Below are 19,140 nucleotides of genomic sequence, written 5' to 3' on the forward strand. Positions count from 1 at the left end.
CGGGCGTGTGTGTGGGTGTATGTGTGTATGTGCGTGTCTATGTGTGTGTTTATCAGATCCCCTCGAGCTGGAGTTACATGCATCTGGGAACTGGCCCTCTGCTATAGCAGCGTAAACTGCTCTTGGCCTGAGCAGTCGCTCCAGCCTTAGCTTCCTTTTCTGTTGTGATAAAATACTCTACAAAGGCAGCTGAAGGGAGAAAGAGCTTATTCTAGCTCACATTTCCAGGTTATAATCCACAGTGGTGGGGAAGTCAAGGCAGCCGGAGCCTGCAGCAGCTGGCCACCTTATATCCGTGTGAGGAAGCACAGAGAGGGAAGCCTGCTGCAGCTCTGCTCACTTTCTCCACGCTCTCCAGTCTAGGGTCCCAGCCAGAGAATCGTCCTGCCCACCATAAAATAGGAGTCTTCCTCATCAGTGGACACAATCAAGACAACTTCCTGCAGACAGCCCCACAGTCCCACCTATTCTAGACAGACCCTCATGGAGACTCCCGTCTGCGTGATTCCAGACCCTGCCAAGCTTGGAACTGAAATTAATGGCCACAGGCCACAGTCCCCAAGGGAGTTTGGGTTTGTCCTAAGAATTTCATGGAGCCACAGAATGACTGGGTTGGCTGCACTTCAGCCAGTTAATCTATCCTTCCTTTCCCTCCCTCCCTTCCTTCCTCTCTCCCTCCCTCCAGTCCTCCTTGAAAGCAGAGGGACAGAAAAGCAGGAGCATGTATAGCCACACCAGAGGGAGCCATGGCAGATATCAGGCTGGAGCATGTCCTGGCATGTCCTGGTTGTGCTCGTCACAGCCTCCTTGTAGGCTCCAGGGGCATGAACAGACTCTAAAGAACCTCCAGATTCCACCTGAGCTGTGTGGCTCTGTGCAAAAGTACTACGATATCCCCAAAGAGAGCCTGCAGGAGCTGCTGGGTGCTCTTTGCTGGAGTACTCCAGTGAGTGGCCATAGTGCTCTTGCCTGGAATCCAAAGGGCCTGAGTTTGATCTGCACCTAGCACTGGGAAATCACCGCCCCCCCAAAAAAAGCATTTGAGCCATCCAGCTGGGACAGTTTTAGTCCTTCTGGCCACATCTAAGTAGTCTGAGGCTCCTAGCCAGGGTGGGTTGGGACAGGGAAAACAAGCCACTCTGGCTTGGCTCCTTCCCTAGCTAAGCCAGGGCCCAAAGACTGTGCTCAGCCCTCGCTGTCTGCTTTGCTTGTCCCTGCCAGTGGCAGGTGCTGGAGCCCCCCAGGCCCAGGTGAGCCTGGATTCTGGAGGAACCCTGGCACTTGTCTTTGGAGTAGCCATCTTTGTCCTCTTTAGGAAGTCCTAACACTGGCACTCTTCCCAGAGATGCCTTCTGGGTAACTCTGCCAAAGAGATATTCAGCGACCTTTGCTGTCAGCAGGAACGCCTGCTGCTCACTTGCCATGGCTGGTGGCTCACTGACGTAACTTAGCCGGGGCTTGCCCGCAGGAGGCTGACATGGAGCTGTTGTGCTGAGGCAGACTCCGTCTGTGCAATGGGCATGCTGAACCCTCTGGTATCTGTGCTCGTTAAGGATCTGTGAGAAGCAGCTGGCAAGGTGACTGAGCAGTTAAAGTCCTTGTCTGTAAGCCTGGCTGGCTGGGTTCAGTACCTGGAACCTAGGTAAAGCTGGAAAGAGAGACTTGACTCCACATTTGGGCTCCACAGGTGTACATTGGCATGTGCACCCCACCCTATATACAACATGTACACCCTATATATAACATGTATACCCTATATACAACATGAACACCCGATATACACCATGTGTACCCTATGTACAACATGTACACCCTGTATACAACATGAACACCCTATATAACATGTACACCCTATATACACCATGTATACCTTATATTCAACATGTACACCATATATACAACATGTACACCCTATATACAACATGATAAATAATTTATTTATTCACTCAAGACAGGGTTTCTCTCTGTAACCTGGGTTGTCCTGAAACTTACTTTGTAGACCAGGCTGGCTTTGAACTCAGAAATCCACCTGCCTCTGCTCACCACCACCCAACTGCTTATTTTTATTTTATGTGTACTGGTATTTCTCTACCTGTGTTTTGTGCACAACATTCATGCAGTGTCCCCAGAGGAGAAGAAAGGGAGTTACATCCACTTGTGAGCCACCATGTAGGTGCCAGGAATTGAACCTGGTACCTCTGGAAGAGCAGCCATTGCTCTAAACCTCACAGCCATCTCTCTAGCCCCCATTTGGTGCCACCTCCTTTTAAGATAGGCTTCCTATGTTGCATACATTTTCCCATGTAGTTCATGGTGGCCTGGAACTCACTATATAACTGGGCCCATCTGCAGTTGGCTATACAATTCAGGCTTACAGGGAACTCATGAGGTAACCGCAGGCTGGAAGTCACAATCCTTCTTCCCGCCCCAGCCTCCTGAGTGTTAGAGTTGTAGCCTTGTCCCACCGTCCCTGGCCCTTTTAGTTCTTTATATATGATGGCACACTCACAACGACCTTGCAGCTTAGATACTGTTCTGTTCCCCAGCTTTTCCCAGACATGCTGAGTGTGGGTACTGTCCCTGAGCTGCACAGTTACAGATAGTATGGCTGGGATCCAAAGCCTATTGGCCCCGAGGTAGCAGGAAGAGCACGGCCTTGTGGCCTTAACACCAGAGCCTGCTGACCCTCACCCTGGCAGGTGCATCACATTTCTGTCCCAGGTTAAGCAGGATGAGTCTCACAAGCCTGTGAGAGTCCCAGCAGATGTGTTATGAGCTGAGGTGTGTAGCGGGGGCAGGGTGGGGGGACCTTCTTGGCCTGTCCTGACACAGCCAGTGTCTAGTAAAACTTAGAGCAGGATGGCTCTGCTCCCTGCACCAGACACATCGCACTGTTTACTGCCTTCGTTTGTCTTTCGAGACAGGTTCTCACTATGTAGTTTAGGTTGGCCTCAGACTCTAGCCTCTCGTCTTGTCAGCTTCCTTTATGCTGGGCTTACTGGCTATTCCGTCCCTATCATCTCAGTGTGTTTTTATTCACACTGGGATCCCTGTAGCCCAGGCCTCAGTATATAGCCAAGGAAGACCTTGAGCTTCTGCATCCACCTCCTGCACTGGGGAGGCAGACCTGCGCCAGGATGTCCAGTTTTGTTTTTAGATGTTTTATTATTTGTGTGTGCACATGCCAAAAGCATCAGACACGAAGGAGTTGTCATCACAAGTGGTTGGACTGTGTGGTTGCTGGGAAGTGATCCTGAGTCCTCTGGAAGAGCAGCAAGTGCTGTGAATTACTGAGCCATCTCTCCAGGCCCTTGATTTCTTGTCTTCTTTCTCCTCCTTCTCTTCCTTTTCCTCCTCCTTTCTACTGTTTATTATTAGCACACAGAAGCACAACAGACAGTTATGTGTTGAATTTATTATTCTACAGTTTTGCTGTGTTTATTAGATCTAGCGTGTGTATGTGTGTCTGTGTGTGTCTGTGTGAGTATGTGTGTGTGTCTGTGTGTCTGTGTGTGAGTGTGTATGTGTGTGTGTCTGTGTGTGAGTGTGAGTGTGTGTATGTGTGTCTGTGTCTGTGTGAGTGTGTGTGTGTCTGTGTGTGTCTGTATGTGTGTGTGAGTGTGTGTATGTGTGTCTGTGTCTGTGTGTGTGTCTGTGTGTATGTGTGTGTGAGTGTGTGTATGTGTATGTGTGTCTGTGTCTGTGTGTGAGTGTGTGTGTCTGTGTGTATGTGTGTGTGAGTGTGTGTGTGTATGTGTGTCTGTGTCTGTGTGTGAGTGTGTGTGTGTGAGTGTGTGTGTGTATGTGTGTCTGTGTCTGTGTCTGTGTGTATGTGTGTGTATATGTTTATGTGTGTCTGTGTGTGTGTGTATGTGTGTCTGTGTGTGAGTGTGTGTGTGTATGTTTATGTGTGTCTGTGTGTGTGTATATGTTTATGTGTGTCTGTGTGTGTGCCTGTGTATATGTGTGTGTGAGTGTGTGTATATGTTTATGTGTGTCTGTGTCTGTGTGTCTGTGTGTCTGTGTGTATGTGTGTCTGTGTCTGTGTGTGAGTGTGTGTGTCTGTGTGTGTGTATGTCTGTGTATGTGTGTGTGTGTATGTGTATGTGTGTGTGTATGTGTGTATGCATGTGTGAGTATGTGTGTGTCTGTGTGTGTGTGTGTGTGTGTGTGTGTGTGTGTGTGTGTGTGTAGGGGTGAGGGGAGTTGTGTGCACATGAGTTGCCCTCAGAAGCCAGAAGAAGTAATTCTATCTTCTGGAGCTAGAGGTAAAGGAGGTTGTGAATTGCCTGGTGTGGGTGCTGGGAACCAAACTTAAGTCCTCTGCAAGAGCAGTACATGTTCTTGATCTCCAAGGCAGCACTCTAGCCCCAAAGCCTTTCTCCTCTCTCCGTCTATAGCCCAGATGAAGGCTCGCCATGCACCCTCAGTCACATATTGACCGATCTGCACCTTGTTGTGCATGCAGCACCTGCAGGAAGGCTACTTTGCATTTCCTTCTTCGGAAAACTGGCCCATGGTTCTTGTCACCTCTCCAGTGATTCATCCAGTCTCAGTGCAAACCTTTGTTGAGGCTGCTATGTGTCCCAGGCTCAGCCTGGCGTTGACCTGCCCATGGGAGCTTGCATGCACTGTCTCATAGGAGCCATGGGAAACAAGAGTCAGAAGCCGAGGAGTTTGCCAGGGCACAGCCTGTGCCTAGGGCTCCTTGCCCTGGTGATTTCACCCCAGCTGCTATCTTGTCTATGCTTAAATTATTTTCCCCTCTGTTCCTGAGAGAGAGAGAGAGAGAGAGAGAGAGAGAGAGAGAGAGAGAGAGAGAGAGGCACATGTGCAGAAGTCAATCCTCTTCTTGCACCATATAGGTCACTAGGCTTAAATTTGGATCATCAGGAGGCTTGGGCTCATCTTCCCTTCCCTTCCCTTCCCTTCCCTTCCCTTCCCTTCCCTTCCCTTCCCATCTCTTCTCTGTCTCTCTTCCCCTCCTCCCCCCTCCTCCCTCTCTTCCCCCTTCTCTCCCACTCACTTCTCTGAGACATGGTCTAGAACTCTACAATTAAGCCAGGCAGTTAGGCCAGTGAGCCGTGAGAATCCCCCTTCCTCTCCCCAGCACTGGGATCACAAAACAGCTTTTTAACATGGGTCCTGGGGACTGAACTCGGCTCCTCGTGCTTGCTCCAAAAGCACACTACCAAATGAACCCGCACCCCAGCCCCTGTATCTGCATCTAGTCTTAAGCTATCATGTGGGCTTCTGGGTAGGTGTCTCCTGTCCCCCCGGAGCTGGCTGTGATCTAGTCTGGAAGCATCCCAACACCATTCCTGAAGCCTTCCTTATCTCTTCATTCACAGAGGTCCTGGGCCCATGTGAAGAAATGCAAAACCAACATGCGTCCGAATAGGGCCTTGGTGGCTCAGCTGCTGGAGTGGGAGAAAGCCCTCCACGGGGAATATCTCACGGACATCTCTGAGCCTATCTACTAACCTTCGCCCGTGACCCAGCCATGGTCTCTGAGGAGTCTGGGTTGGGACTTTTGGGGGCTGGGAGTCTGGGTTTGGAGTAGTCCTGGAGAAGACCTTTGCTGTCTGGAGGTTCATATCTGCATCTTAAGACTGTTCTGTTGTTGTTGTTGTTGTTGTTGTTTCCCCCAATACTGAGGATTGAACCTAGAGCAGTGAGTGCTTCTCAACCTTCCTAATGCTGTGGCTCTTTAATACAGTTCCTCATGCCATGGTGACCTTAACCATAAAGTTATACCATTGCTACTCCATAACTGTAATTTTGCTACCATTATGAATTGTAATGTAAATACCTGTGTTTTCACCCCTGTGAAAAGATCATTTGACCCTTAAAGGGGTCTGGCTCCACAGGTTGAGAACCACAGGCTCCTGTACACTGGGCAAGCCCTCCCTCTGTCATTGAGTTACATACATCCTTAGCCTTTTATTTCTTTTTTTTTTTTCTTTTCTTTTTTTCGGAGCTGGGGACCGAACCCAGGGCCTTGCGCTTGGCCTTTTATTTCTTGAGACAAGGTTTCATGTATACTGGGATGGCCTTGAGCTCTGTGCAGCTGAAGAGGACTTTAAACCCCTACTCTTCTGAGACCACAGTGAACACCACTACTTCGGTTTACTCAGTGCTGAGCATGGACCCAGGGTTTGTGCTAGCCAGGCACTCTCCCAGCTGAAGCACACACCTAACCCTACACTGGTTCCTCTAATCCATTTTGTACATCTTTAGAGTTTGTCTTGGATGTGCTTGTTTTATGTGTAGGTGTCCTGCCTGCATGTATGTTTATGGATCACGTGTATGCCTTGCACCTACAGATGTCAAAAGGGGGCATTGCACCCCTTGGAATTGGAGTTACAGATGGTGCTGGGAACCAAACCTGGATCCTCTGGAAAAGCAGCCAGTGCTCTTAACCACTGGGCCATCTCTCGACTTGTTATGTACCCCTGGCCATCCTTAGCCCTGACATTTTCTTGCCTCTTACCTAAGTGCTGGGTTTCCGGGTGTTTTCCACCATGCCTGGCCTGAGGCCCTGGTCCATTCAGCAGAGCAGAAGCCCTTTTCCCTCTGGCTCCTCAGACACCTCCATACCTAGAGGCAAGCTGCACCGATCCCACTGTGCTCCTGGCACAGCCGTGGGGTGCTCAGCGACACTTATGTCACCCATCCAGCCGTTGTGTTGTGACCAGCCGTCACAGTGGGTGTCTATCACAGGGTGCAGATCCTCCCACCAGCCTTAGGGATGCTCCAGACTTCAGAGGCCACATTCTGGGCCAGAGCTCTGACCACTGCCTCTGGGTCCCTGGGTATAGACTCTGTTCCCAGCTCATTGTGAAGGAGATACTCTGGCCCTCCCATCACACACTCCCAGGTTTCTAGAAATTCTATGCCCGTTTTTTCTTTTCTTTTCTTTTGAGACAGAGTCTCATGTAGCCCAGGATAGAGTGGAAGTCACTATGTAGCTGAGGATGGCATTGAACTTTTGATTCTCTTGCCTCTTCTTCCAATTGCTAGGAATACAGGCCTGTACCACAGCACCAACTTTGTGGTACTAGGAAGCAAGCCCAGGCCTTCAGTGTGTAGGCATTCTGCTGACTGAGCCACATCCCCAAACCCCCAGAGTCCACAACTTCTTCCACATTTTTACTACGCTGTATTTAAAATTTTGTATTGTACCTTGCATGCATTTATTTTTTTGCCTGCATGTATGTCTATGCACCACATATGTGGACCTGATATTAGCAAAGGCCAGAAATGGGGATTGAATCCCCTGGGACTGAAGTTACAGATGGTTGGGAACCATCATGTAGATCTAGGCATTGGACCCAGGTCCTCTGTAAGAGCAGCCAGTACTCTTAACTGCTGAGCTTTCGCTCCAGCCCCTACACTTTGTTTTGTATGTCTAGGCATGCCATGGTACATGTGTGCAGGTCAGAGAACAAGTTGCTGAGACGATTCTCTATTTCCACAATGTGGGTCCTGGGATCAAATTGAGGTCACCAGACTTGGCCGCAGGCATTCTTATCTACCGAGCCACCCACCCTATGGGCTCAAATTCTACAAGTCCCAGAGGGAATTGTCCAAAAGCACTTCCTCAGACTCCCAACAGCTCGGGGTGGAGGTGTTTATGGGGGGCGGGGGGCCTGGTGAAGAACGTAGGGTGTCAATCATTTAGAAAATATTGTCAGCTATCATCTGCCTCCTAGAACTTTTCATAGTGATATGGGTGGTAGGGTGAGTGTCCTTGAGGATGACCAGGAACTTCTGATCCTTCTGCCTGCACCTTCCAAATGCTGGGATCACTGGCCTACGCCTCTGCATCTGGTTTATTATGTCGTGCTGTCTATCGTGCTTGGATGAAAATTGAACTCCGAGCTTTCCCCATGCTAGGCAAGCTCACTAGCGACGCAGCAGCTGGAGAGCCCCACTGGTAAGGCTTCAGAAGACACGTGGGAAGTTGTGTATTTTAGGAGAGGCAGCCTAAAAGCTAAGGACAGAGGAGAGTACGGAGAACTCAGGGCCAGGAAAGGAGTGTCTGTAAAAGCTGTGAGATGAGAGTTGTCCCTAGAAAGGCGCAGCTTCTCAAGGACAAAAGTGTATGAAGCGCCAGGCAAGTTGGCTCACGCTTCTAATCTCCGCACGCGGGGAGGCAGAGGCAGGGGGATTTCTCGGTTCCAGACCAGCCAGGGATACATAGTAAGACGCTTTCTAAAAAAAAAAAAAAAAAAAAAAAAAAAAATCAAAGTGTTAGAAGCACGTGTCGCCTTGGTTTGTGAATGGTCCGAGGAAGCCGACTTTGCTGGTAAAATGCTGGACGCCTAAATCTGTTCTCGGTTCCAGGAGACGCCCTGCAGGCCCGTGGCCCCGCCCAGCTCCTGTCCCTGGCTCCGATTGGCTGCCCCTAGGGGCGGGGCTCGCGCGCAGATTACGCCGGGCCTTTTCCCGTTGGCAGTCGCGGCGGCGCGAGCCCGGAAGCGGACGGGGGCGGTGGCGGAGGCTCCTCCGGCCGGCCGGGGTTGCAGCTCCGTCCTCCACACTCGCGGCTCCCCGCGGCCTGTGGCGTGGACAAAGACATGCAGTCCCCGCCCCCGGACCCGCTGGGCGACTGCCTGCGCAACTGGGAGGATCTGCAGCAGGACTTCCAAGGTATCCAGGTGAGTGTCCCTGGGGCCATCCAAGCCCCGAGCCACGTCTCTGTCTCGGGGACAAGGGTCGGGCAGCACTAGGTCACACATAGGGTAGTTCGGAGGGGTCAGGGGTCGAGGCTCTCCCCTACTTTTCTTCTTAAATGTCCGATGGCAGCCCGGATTGCCCGCGTGTCCCCGGCGTGCCTGGGCGGGATCTCTCTCTAACGGGATATAGCGACTTTGTGCAAAGGCCTTGAAAACTGGTCAGGACCTCTCTGTTGCCCCTCCCTCTGCATCACTGCCCGATCTGGGACCCCGTCCCCTTCCTAAGGAGCAGTCACCCGAGGCAGAACCCAGCTGGGCCCAGCGTTTTGGGTCAGTCACCCTGCAAACCTGCAGCCGGACAACGCCTTCCTCGCCCTTGACTAACTCTGTGCTGAATGCCACAGGGAAGCAAGTTTAGTTAAAAATTCAGGCCTGATTGGGGGCTCTCAGCCATCTGAGATGGAGGGACAGCGCCTACCTAGGGACAGGAAGACGCTTGACCCTGTACATGTGGCTCTTTCTTGTAGGGAGAGGTGGGCGGGGCAGACTGTACCAGGACCTCCTGGATTGGTAGAGAGGCCATTGGAAAACCTCCCATCCCAGGATGGGGTTGTTTGTGGCCCTTCTGTCTTCATACCAGAGAGAAGGAAGCCGATGCTTCCTGGAAGAATGTCACTGGCAAAAGTGGCACATGCTAGAGCTTGAGGATGTGGCAGCCCATTTTGGCATGAGAAACAGACCTAAATAGTGGAGCCTGGCCAACTGGAGACTAGGTTAGACCTTTGCTTCTACTGGACTGTGCCCAGCCTCTTGTGTCCAGGTTTCCCCAGCCTGCTGGCACTAGAACTCTCCCTAGGGGCTTAGACAGCTCCATGTCTCCCAGTTTTGCCATTACTACGATGACCTCAGCCCCTGCCTTGATTTCCCCACACTGCCCCTTGCCCTGTCTTTAGGTTGCAACTTGCAAGGTTCACCTACCAGGGCAAAGTGCTTGGGCCAAAGGTGCTTGCAGGAGGGGAGTGGATGGGAGGGACTGGCCTTAGGGAGGGAAGCCTGATGACCTTTAACCTGAGAGGAAATATCAGGAATGCCTGGGTAGAAGGCATCATGGATATCCCAGTTTTCCAGTCTTTCTGGCTAGGTATGTAGGAGGATCTAAGAAGGTAAGGGGTGGGTTCAGGCAGCCCCTTTGAGAGCAGCAGTTCTCAACCTGTGGCTCACAACCCCTTTGGGGGGATTGGATTACCCTTTCCCAGGGGTCACCTAAGACCATCAGAAAACATAGATACTTACTTTACAATTCATGACTAGCAAAATGACAAATAGGAAATAGCAATGAAAACAATTTTGTGGTTGGGGGTGGGGGAGTGAGAGGGTCACCACAGCATGAGGACCTGTATTAAAGGTTGGTTGAAAACCACTGGGCTCGAGAGCACACTTAGAATCCAGATGCCAGAGTTGGGGACAACTGACCTGTTGAGGACATGTGTCACGGAGGATCTGAGTTTACAGGAAGAAGCCTAGCTCCTGGCTTGCATCAGGAGGAGAGCAATCTCTGGGAGGTCCTTGGGCAAGCACAGAAAGTTCCACCTCAGAGAGAGCTGGTTCCCTGCCCAGGCAGCTCCCCAGTCAAGCCAGTGCCTTCTCCTCATGCTAGGAAACACATCGCCTGTACCGTGTCAAGCTAGAGGAGCTGACCAAACTCCAGGACAACTGTACAAACTCTATCACACGCCAGAAGAAGCGGCTCCAGGAGCTGGCCTTGGTGCTGAAAAAGTGAGGGGGGTGACATCTCGATGGGGGTGGGTGGTTTGACCAGGAGCGGGGGTGCCACTGGGCTTCCCCTAGCATGGCTCTTCTACCCTTCTGCCCTGGGCTTTGTTCCTCTCTCTGTCTCAAAGGGTTCTCACAGGGGTTCGGGCTCTCCCAGTTCCCTGCCTGACTCCTGCCGTACCCCCAGATGCAGACCCTCTCTCCCATCCGAGTCCCTGGAGGCTGCCCAGGAGCTGGAAAGCCAGATAAAAGAGCGCCAAGGCCTCTTCTTTGACATGGAAGCCTATCTGCCTAAGAAGAACGGGTGAGCCCTCTGCCTCCCAGCTCCAGGATGAGAGACTCCAGCCTGTCTCTCAGTCCTTCAGTCCTTCAGCAGGCCATAGTGATGGCCCGCTGTCTGACAGCTCACTGTAGTGGGAACTCCGAGGGAAGTGTTCAGTGATGGACACTAACCCCACGCTGGGGTTACACATAGCTTCCCAGCACAACCTGAGTCATCCTCAGAGGTCAAGAATGAGCAAGCTCATGTCTGTGGACCTGACACCCTGGAGCTTAGGCAGGAGGACAGAGTCCAAGGTCCTCCTGCCTACATAGTGAGGTCAAAATGAGCCTGGTCAGCAGAGTGCGTTTCAGGCCAGCCACAGCTCTGCAGGAAGATGCTCCCTCAAGTACAGAAACACAACACCACCACCACCAACGACAACAAAAAACAAAGAGGCTGGAGAGATGGCTTAATGGTTAAGAGCACTAACTGCTCCCCCAAGGGACCAGGGTTCAATTCCCAGCACTTACATAGTAGTTTACAAGTCTGTTACTTCATTTCCAGAGGATCTGACGCCACCTTCTGGCCTCCATGGGCACCAGGCACACAGACACACTTGCAGCAAAGCACCCAGATAGAGAAAAATAAAAACCAGAACTAAACCCAGCGCTGGGGATGTAGCTGACCTGGTGCTTGCAAACCATGACGGGTGGTAGGGCTGGGTCTGTGTGGGGAAAAGAGTTTGTGTCCTGGCTCGTTTTTATGTCAACTTGAAGAAAGCTAGTGCCATCTGAGGAGGGGCCTCGGATGAGGAAATGCCTCCGAAGACCAGGCTGTCTGTTAACTAGTGATTGGTGGAGGGCACAGCCCATTGTGGGTGGACCATCCCTTGGTTGGTAGTCTTGGGTTCTCTATGAAAGCAGGCTGAGCAAGCCATGAGCAAACCAGTAAGCAGCACCCTCCATGGCCTCTGCCTCAGCTCCTGCCTCCAGGTTCCCGTACAGTTTGAGCTGTTGCCTCAACTTCCCTCAATGGACTGTGAGGGAAGGTTGTGTAAGCCAAATAAATCATCATCTCCTCGAGTTATATCTGGTGTTTCATCCCAGCATGTAACCCTGGCTAAGACTGAAATTAGTACCAGGATAGTAAGGTATTGATGTGGCAGACTTGAGTGTGTTGTTTTGGGGAGAAGTGTAAGGACTTCGGAACTTTGGGCTAGAGAGTCACTGGGTGCTGCGAGCCCAGAGGGCTGTTCTGCTGGAGACTGGAAGATTCTATCGAGAGTAGTGCAGGCGATGGAGGCCTGGCTTGGGACGTTTAAAGATTCTGTTGTGCCTGTTGGCTATTTAGAATTAAGGGGGGCTGGGGATTTAGCTCAGTGGTAGAGCGCTTACCTAGGAAGTGCAAGGCCCTGGGTTCGGTCCCCAGCTCCGAAAAAAAGAACCAAAAAAAAAAAAAAAAAGAAAAAGAATTAAGGTTCTGTGGTTCTGGTCAGCTGGGGCTGAAGAAGTAGCAATGATTAAGAAGAAACCAGAACCTGGGCCCACGCCTTTAGTCCCAGTACTCGGGAGGCACAGGCAGGTGGATCTCTGAGTCCAAGGCCAGCCTGGTCTAAAGAGTGAGTTCTGAGACAGTCAGGACTACACAGAGAAACCCTGTCTCAAAAGCAAAACAAAACAAAAAGAAGAGAGCACCATTACTCAGTATTGAGGCGAAGTCTTTGGGAAGTGTTTCCATAGAGACTGTTTCAGAGGTGGCCAGCGTTGTACCTCGTGCTGGCAGCTGGACTTGGCATAAGAGCTTCCTGGGTGGCCCTGGTTTTGAAGGCGTAAAGGCTCATGGAGGCTGGGCACTGTGAGAAGCCAGTGGAGTCTATTGGCAAAGGTGCGGTTTCAGTAGTTGAAGCCCCAGGGTTGAAGGGGACCTGGAGAGAAGCTTGGCATCCTAAAGAGAGCCTGGGAGAGACCATTGATGAGAGTGCAGCCCATTTGCTTCAGGAGACCCCAGCACTTTGGGAATCTCCGTGGGATGATCTCCCAGGTTCCCGGCCTGAGCCTAGGCGACCGACCGTGTGGGCTGAAGGGGTGGAGCCAGAGAAGTAAGCCAGGCCCGTTGGTGGGGCTCAGAAAAGTGAGTCCCAGACATTGGATACGGAGTTATTTTCACAGCTGGAGTTTGGTTTGGTTTTGTTCAGATTTTTACAATGTTCCTCTCACTTCCCTCTTAAGTATTTATTTTGATTTTATAGGAGCACACAGTAGAGAGACTTTGAAAGAATATTTTGGAGTTTTACAGAGACTTTAGTTTTTAAAAGGAATGTTGTAATTTTTGTTTGTTTGTCTTTTGTTTTTCTCTGTGTAGCTCTCGTTGTTCTGGAACTCCCTCTGTAGATCAGGCTGGCCTCGAACTCAGAAATCTCTTGCTTGCCTCTGCCTTCCTAAGCCTAACCCTAACCCTCAGTGCTGGGATTAAAGTCGTGGGCCACCAGCACCCAGCAGGACTTGGTAATTTTTTAGAGACTGAACTTTTAAAATGTTTGAATTTGTAAAGTTTGTACTAATTCCAAGTTTGGTGATTTGTTTTATGTTGTGATATTTATTAATACAAGACCTTGGGGATGAACAAGAAATGAAAGGTTATTGCTACATTGTATTGAATGTCAAGCTAACAAGGGTCAGTAGTCCTGGCTAGATTTTAGTCAACTTGACACAGAGTCATCTGAAAGGAGAGAGCCTCCACTGAGAAGAATGCCTCAGTAAGACCAGGCTGTGGGGCAAACCTGTAAAGCATTTTCTTAATTTTAGTGATTGATGGTGGAGGGCCCCGCCCACTGTGGGTGGGGCCAGCCCTAGGCTGGTGGTCCTGGTTCTGTAAGAAAGCAAGCTGAGTAGGTGATCAGGAGCAAGCCATAAGCCACACCTTTCCGTGGTCTCCGGATCAGCTCCTGCCTTCAGCCAGGTTCCTGCCCTGTTCTAGTTCCTGTCTTGGCTGGCTGGCTTTCTTTCTTTCTTTCTTTCTTTCTTTCTTTCTTTCTTTCTTCCTAAGAAATATTTGTTTCATATATATGAGTACACTGTAGCTGTCTTCAGACACAGCAGAAGAAGGCATCGGATTCCATTACAGATGGTTGTAAGCCACCATGTGGTTGCTGGGATTTGAACTCAGGACCTCTGGAAGAGCAATCAGTGCTCTTAATCACTGAGCCATCCAACACCCCCTCCCCCGGCTTTCTTTGATGAACTGAAATCCAGGATAGGTGAACCAAATAGACTGTCTGTCTGCTCCCCAAGTTGCTTTTGATCACGCTGTTTGATCACAGCGATGACAAGTCAGAGACAGCTGGGAAGAGGCCCGCTCACTCCCTCATGTGGAGTTCAAGCTTCCAGCCTCCGCTGCAGCCTCAGACGTCTCTTTCCTATGCTCTGAGGCCTGAATGGGGATAGAAACCCTTCTGGCTGGTGCCACTGCTTAGTAAAGGACGCAGTGTTGCAGTCACATCTGGAGCGTCTGACTGAGGACAGATGGGCTTCATCAGTGAGAGGGTTAGACTTACAAGTAGCTTGGTTTTGTTTGTTGTAAGTCTATTTCTTAGCCAGGGTCTGTTGTACCCCAGGCTAGCCCCAACGCTGGTCCTCCTGCCTCCACTTCCCAAGTCCTGGGCTTACAGGTCTGAGTCTTTATGTGGTGCTAGGCAGCACTGTTACCAGCTGAGCCATCCTCCACCTGGAGTCTCGAGAGGCCACTGAGGTGGGAACAGGGTCCAGTGTGTGGCTATGTATGGGATGCACTGAAGGGGACTCAGGTCTGAGTTTCTTGAGGTTGAAAAAGCAAAAGAATAAGTCGTGGAGTGGTGGTGCACACCTTTAATCCCAGCACAGACACGGACACACTAAGAAAGGGAAGCTAGGTGGTGGGGGAGCACACTGTTAATCCAGCAGAGGCCGGCCAGGTCTACAGTGGAATTCTAGAACAGCTAAGGTTACACAGAGAAACCCTGTCTTGAAAAAAATCAGAACAAGATAAAACAAACAAACAAAAAAAACAAAAAAAGAAAGAAGAAGAAGAGCAATGGATATCATCTGCTAAGATGCCAACTCCTCACGCCCAGACCCGAGCGAGGAGTGGTCTGGGGATGAGGATGGTGTCTCGAGGAGGACAGCCAGGGCTCTCAAGGTGCCAACAGAGGGAGGGCCCAGGCAGAACAGCATCGGCTAGAGACACTGTTTACCCAGAGGGCGGGATTCAGAAGCGGGCAGGGTGTCGGGTACCGTGTGGCGTAGGGTCAGTGGCACCCCCTAAAGTTTAGAGCAGTATACTAAGGCCATAGGGAGTGCAGCAAGCTCTGGACTGCGCTGTTTCTTTGTCACTGAGGCCTCCTTCTGTTCCTTAGGTTGTACCTGAGTCTGGTTCTGGGGAATGTCAACGTGACACTTTTGAGCAAGCAGGCTAAGTATGTGGAGGCTGTCGCCAAGGGTCGGGTCTCACCCAGGCTTCTCCATCCACCTCTACCCTGACTTTGGTTGGTGTGGTCTTAGTTTCTGGGTCAACTTCTCCTGGCTGATCTGTGACCTCTGGGGATGGTGGAGACGGGACCCCCGCCCCCGCCCCAGGTGACCTGCCCACAAATGAGCACTCCTCTCCCCACTAGGTTTGCTTACAAAGACGAGTATGAGAAATTCAAGCTCTACCTCACCATCATCCTCATTGTCATCTCCTTCACCTGCCGCTTCCTGCTCAACTCCAGGTGAGTGAGTGTCTTGGATTCGGTCTGGGTTGAGACAGTGTCGGGGGTAAGGCTCTGGTATCAGTTCTTTGTACCCGACTCCTCAGGGTGACAGACGCTGCCTTCAACTTCCTGCTGGTCTGGTATTACTGCACGCTGACCATCCGGGAGAGCATCCTCATCAATAATGGTTCCAGGTAGGTGCGCATGCGCAGTGGGATGGGTGGTGCCACACATGTGCTATCTGTGGGATCAGCTCTGCATCGTGGGAGTAACTGATGCCCTCTTACAGGATCAAAGGCTGGTGGGTTTTCCATCATTATGTGTCCACATTCTTGTCAGGAGTCATGCTGACCTGGTGAGTGATCAAGACCTCAGCTGGCAGGGGAATGGGGTGAGGCAGAGGACCCGGACTCTCATGCCTCCCTTCCTCTGATTTCTCCCTAAATTTAGGCCAGATGGACTCATGTACCAGAAGTTCCGGAACCAGTTCCTGTCTTTCTCCATGTACCAGAGTGAGTTTCTTTGCTAGGGAGGGAACGAGGGGGCAGAGAACCTGTGACCTAGAGTGGGTCTGACATGCTCCGCCTGCTGCGATCACCTAGGTTTTGTGCAGTTTCTGCAGTATTACTACCAGAGCGGGTGCCTTTACCGCCTGCGAGCCCTGGGCGAACGACACACCATGGACCTCACTGTGGGTGAGTCAGCTGGCCCTGCCCAGCAGCCCGGGAGGGGGGAAAATGGGGCTGGCGGGGAAGGGGGTGAGGGGGCAGGGGTGACTTTCCTGAGGAAGGTCTCCTGTCCCTTCCACCCTGGCTGCTACTCCCCTTTTTTCTATCCCCCACAGAGGGCTTTCAGTCTTGGATGTGGAGAGGCCTCACCTTCCTGCTTCCGTTCCTCTTCTTTGGACATGTAAGTCACACCCGGGTGTCCTCATCCACCCTTGGATGTCCCCTTCTGGCTCCGAGCCCCATTGGGCACCGCGCTTACTGAACAGACTCCTTCCTTTACAGTTCTGGCAGCTTTTTAATGCGCTGACATTGTTTAACTTGGCCCGGGACCCTGAGTGCAAGGAGTGGCAGGTGAGCCCAGGGTCTGGAAGGGATGCATGGGAGGTCCCAGCTCGGCCTGGACCGACCTGACCTTGCCTTCCCTACCCCTGCAGGTGCTCATGTGCGGCCTCCCCTTCCTCCTCCTCTTCCTCGGCAATTTTTTCACCACCCTCCGAGTGGTGCATCAGAAGTTCCACAGCCAGCAACACGGGAGCAAGAAGGATTAAGCTAGATCTGATACCAGCCCCAAAGGGGCTTCTGACCTGTGTGCCAGGTGGGGCGGCAGGTTGGGGATCCCCTTGTGTGTAGGGGGTTCCCTTCTGTGCCCCCTGGGCTTCGTGGGCTCTGTGGGCCCTGAGGAAGGCCTGGGCCTGGAGCCCAGCTTGCAGGATTTGGGCTCTAGGCCTCAATAAAGGAAGAGAGGCGTGGAGATACCGATGGATTGTGGATGTGTTCTCCCTGGGGAGGCAAGGCTCGGGGCCCCAGCAAGACACTGACTCTTGGCACCCGGTCTGGGGTGGGGTGTCTTGTCTAATTGAAGCAGATCCTAAGATTGACCCCATATAAACACAAGCAAACCAGGCAAATACTGAAAACAACTTTATTCCAAGGGCCAGGTTATTTAAAATTATTTACACTCATTCAAAATCACGTGTGGGGGCTGCACCCCAGCTCTGTGGAGAGAAGAGCCCCTTCTGTACAGCTGCAGAGGACCTAAGGCACCCATCACCCAAAGGTGGGTCCAGTCCCTCTTGCCATGTGCCCTGGGGCTGGGCTGCCTGATACAATGGACCGGGCTCTGCCTAGGGGCCCAGGAGGGCACCACTCAGGCCAGGAGGAGTCAGTCCCTGGGCCTCCCTGTGTCCAGGCCAGGCAGGAACCACCAGAGGTGGAGGTCGGCAGAAGTTAGGTGATTACAGGGAGCGAGGGGTGGGAGGGTGGTAGCTCCTAGCTCCACACATCTAGTGAGTAGCGGCCCTTGGTCATCAGCTTCTTAACATAGTCCACAGCCTGGGTGTGCTCCATGGGCCCGAACTCAGCCACAATGTCATAGAATGTGTTTTGCACATCTTTGGCCATATTTCGAGCATCCCTAAGTGTAGGAGAGGGGTCAAGAAAGCGGTGGAACATTGAGAGTGGAGCCACCCTGTGGGTGAGGCCACCCCGTAGGTGGAGCCCCCCAGCACTCCCTGCCTCCCCAGTCCCTTTTACTCACCCGCACACATAGATGTGGGCACCGCCCTCGTGGATCAGCTTCCACAGGTGTTCCCTGTCTCTCTTCAGAAGGTGCTGGACATAGACCTGGGGGAGGGGCGGCTGTGAGCGGGGCCCAGACCCCACCGCACTACCTTCAAGGGGCGCCCAGCCCGTGGCGCAGCTGCCTGCCTCACCTTGTGGGCCTGCTCCCGGGAAAAGGCCACATTAAGCTGCGTGAGGGCACCGTCCTTGTGGAAGCGGGCTAGCTCTTCACGGTACAGATAGTCCTCATCCGAGCGCCGGCAGCCATAGTATAGCAGCGTCTCTCCCACCTCCTTGCCTGGGCAGGGGTGTGGCTATGGTGAACCGGAGCTCTGGCCTGGTCCTGGCTGGCCACAAAACCAGAGCCCCACGGCTTACCTTGCTCTCGAAGCCAAGCTCGTTCCTGGATGAAGCCCATGAAAGGGGCAATCCCAGTGCCGGGGCCCACCATGATGACAGGTGTGGTGGACTTGAAAGGCAAGCGGAACTGAGATTTGCGCACGAACATGGGTACCAGGGCGCGGCCGCCATTCTCGCCTGCTGGTTCCTTGGCCCGAAGCCAGCTAGTGGCCACCCCCTTGTTCACTCGGCCAGACTTCGCTTCGTACTCCACGGCCACGGCACAGATGTGCACGGAGTTGGGGTGGACCTGGAGGAAGGACTGGTGTGAGCCGGGCTCCAACCCCCTAGAGGCCCCTCCTCGGCGGGTATCCCGCGTCCACGGCCTTCCCTGGCAGAGCTGGTGCCCTTCACCTTGGAGGATGAGGCAATGGAGTAGTATCGGGCCTGCAGGCGTGGCAGCAGCTCACACAGGTGGTCGATGGGTGGCCGCAGTGATGGGTAGTCTTGGAGGATGGCTAGGATGTGCCTCCGGGCTTCCACCACCCAGCTCAGGTACAGCTCCTGAGGAGACACGGAAGGAAGGTATGGCCTGTGTGCGTGCGCATGCGCATGTGCGCGCAGTGGGCGGGATGGAGAGACGGGTGCCCAGGCTCACCTTGCCCTCGCCTGAGGATGACGCCATCTTGTGCAGGTGCTCCTGCTCCGAGGGCTCTGAGGCGTACTGTGCCAGTTCGTAGAGCACATTGGTGCGTGGCGGGTTAGTGATGTCCAGGTAGTAGGTGAGGGCCGTGCGGTAGGTGGTGGGGCAGGGGAACGGATGCTTCTTGTTTGACTCCTCTGCGGCAGGAAAGAAACAGGATGGAGTCGGAGGGTCACCCCTTAGATGCTGCAGGCCGTTGTTGGCTGGAGGCTGGCATCCCAGCCTGCTCCCATTAGCCTCGACTCTGTGACAAGGCTCAAGCTTTCTGCCAGGCGGGAACTTGAGGCCAGGCAGAAGTGCCAGTTATAGGCTGCCAGGAAGCACTGTGTGTGTGTGTGTGTGTGTGTGTGTGTGTGTGTGTGTGTGTG

General features: G+C 52.5%; 3 protein-coding genes across 13 annotated transcripts in view; 2 read left to right on the top strand and 1 right to left on the bottom strand.

The window, feature by feature from the left end:
- Styxl1 (serine/threonine/tyrosine interacting-like 1) overlaps positions 1-5,770 on the top strand; it is a 32,307-nt gene extending 26,537 nt beyond the window's left edge. For 8 of the 9 annotated variants that reach the window (XM_063271486.1, XM_063271485.1, XM_006249181.5 and 5 more), the window contains one exon: positions 5,352-5,770. In XM_063271486.1, the coding sequence (XP_063127556.1) occupies positions 5,352-5,483 (132 nt within the window). In that variant the 3' untranslated portion in view covers positions 5,484-5,770. Of the gene's footprint in view, positions 1-358; positions 2,880-5,351 lie in introns of those variants that run through there. The other variant, XM_063271487.1, reaches the window with a different exon arrangement.
- Positions 5,771-8,263: 2,493 nt separating this feature from the next.
- Tmem120a (transmembrane protein 120A) lies at positions 8,264-16,929 on the top strand. The gene is made up of 12 exons (NM_001010945.2): positions 8,264-8,663; positions 10,339-10,457; positions 10,642-10,758; positions 15,107-15,166; positions 15,365-15,460; positions 15,547-15,636; positions 15,732-15,797; positions 15,893-15,954; positions 16,045-16,137; positions 16,287-16,351; positions 16,453-16,521; positions 16,605-16,929. The coding sequence occupies exons 1-12, from the start codon at positions 8,583-8,585 to the stop codon at positions 16,716-16,718; spliced, it is 1,032 nt and encodes a 343-aa protein (NP_001010945.1). The 5' UTR covers positions 8,264-8,582; the 3' UTR covers positions 16,719-16,929.
- A 149-nt stretch (positions 16,930-17,078) lies between these two features.
- Por (cytochrome p450 oxidoreductase) overlaps positions 17,079-19,140 on the bottom strand; it is a 67,939-nt gene continuing 65,877 nt past the window's right edge. For all 3 annotated transcript variants that reach the window (XM_063271229.1, NM_031576.2, XM_063271230.1), the window contains exons 11-16: positions 18,728-18,909; positions 18,484-18,633; positions 18,109-18,379; positions 17,883-18,028; positions 17,708-17,793; positions 17,079-17,584 (exon numbers count right to left, since the gene is read on the bottom strand). In XM_063271229.1, coding sequence (XP_063127299.1) covers positions 17,440-17,584; positions 17,708-17,793; positions 17,883-18,028; positions 18,109-18,379; positions 18,484-18,633; positions 18,728-18,909 — 980 coding nt within the window. In that variant the 3' untranslated portion in view covers positions 17,079-17,439. The remainder of the gene's footprint in view (positions 17,585-17,707; positions 17,794-17,882; positions 18,029-18,108; positions 18,380-18,483; positions 18,634-18,727; positions 18,910-19,140) is intronic.

Source organism: Rattus norvegicus, chromosome 12 (genome assembly GCF_036323735.1).
Source record: "Rattus norvegicus strain BN/NHsdMcwi chromosome 12, GRCr8, whole genome shotgun sequence".
Taxonomy (NCBI): domain Eukaryota; kingdom Metazoa; phylum Chordata; class Mammalia; order Rodentia; family Muridae; genus Rattus; species Rattus norvegicus.

Excerpts from the sequence above, each read along its gene's own strand:
- Tmem120a (NM_001010945.2), top strand. The coding sequence starts at position 8,583 with ATGCAGTCCCCGCCCCCGGACCCGCTGGGCGACTGCCTGCGCAACTGG. Across the intron at positions 15,798-15,892 it reads TCAGGAGTCATGCTGACCTG|GCCAGATGGACTCATGTACC; the intron begins GTGAGTGATCAA and ends CCCTAAATTTAG. Across the intron at positions 16,352-16,452 it reads CGTTCCTCTTCTTTGGACAT|TTCTGGCAGCTTTTTAATGC; the intron begins GTAAGTCACACC and ends CTTCCTTTACAG.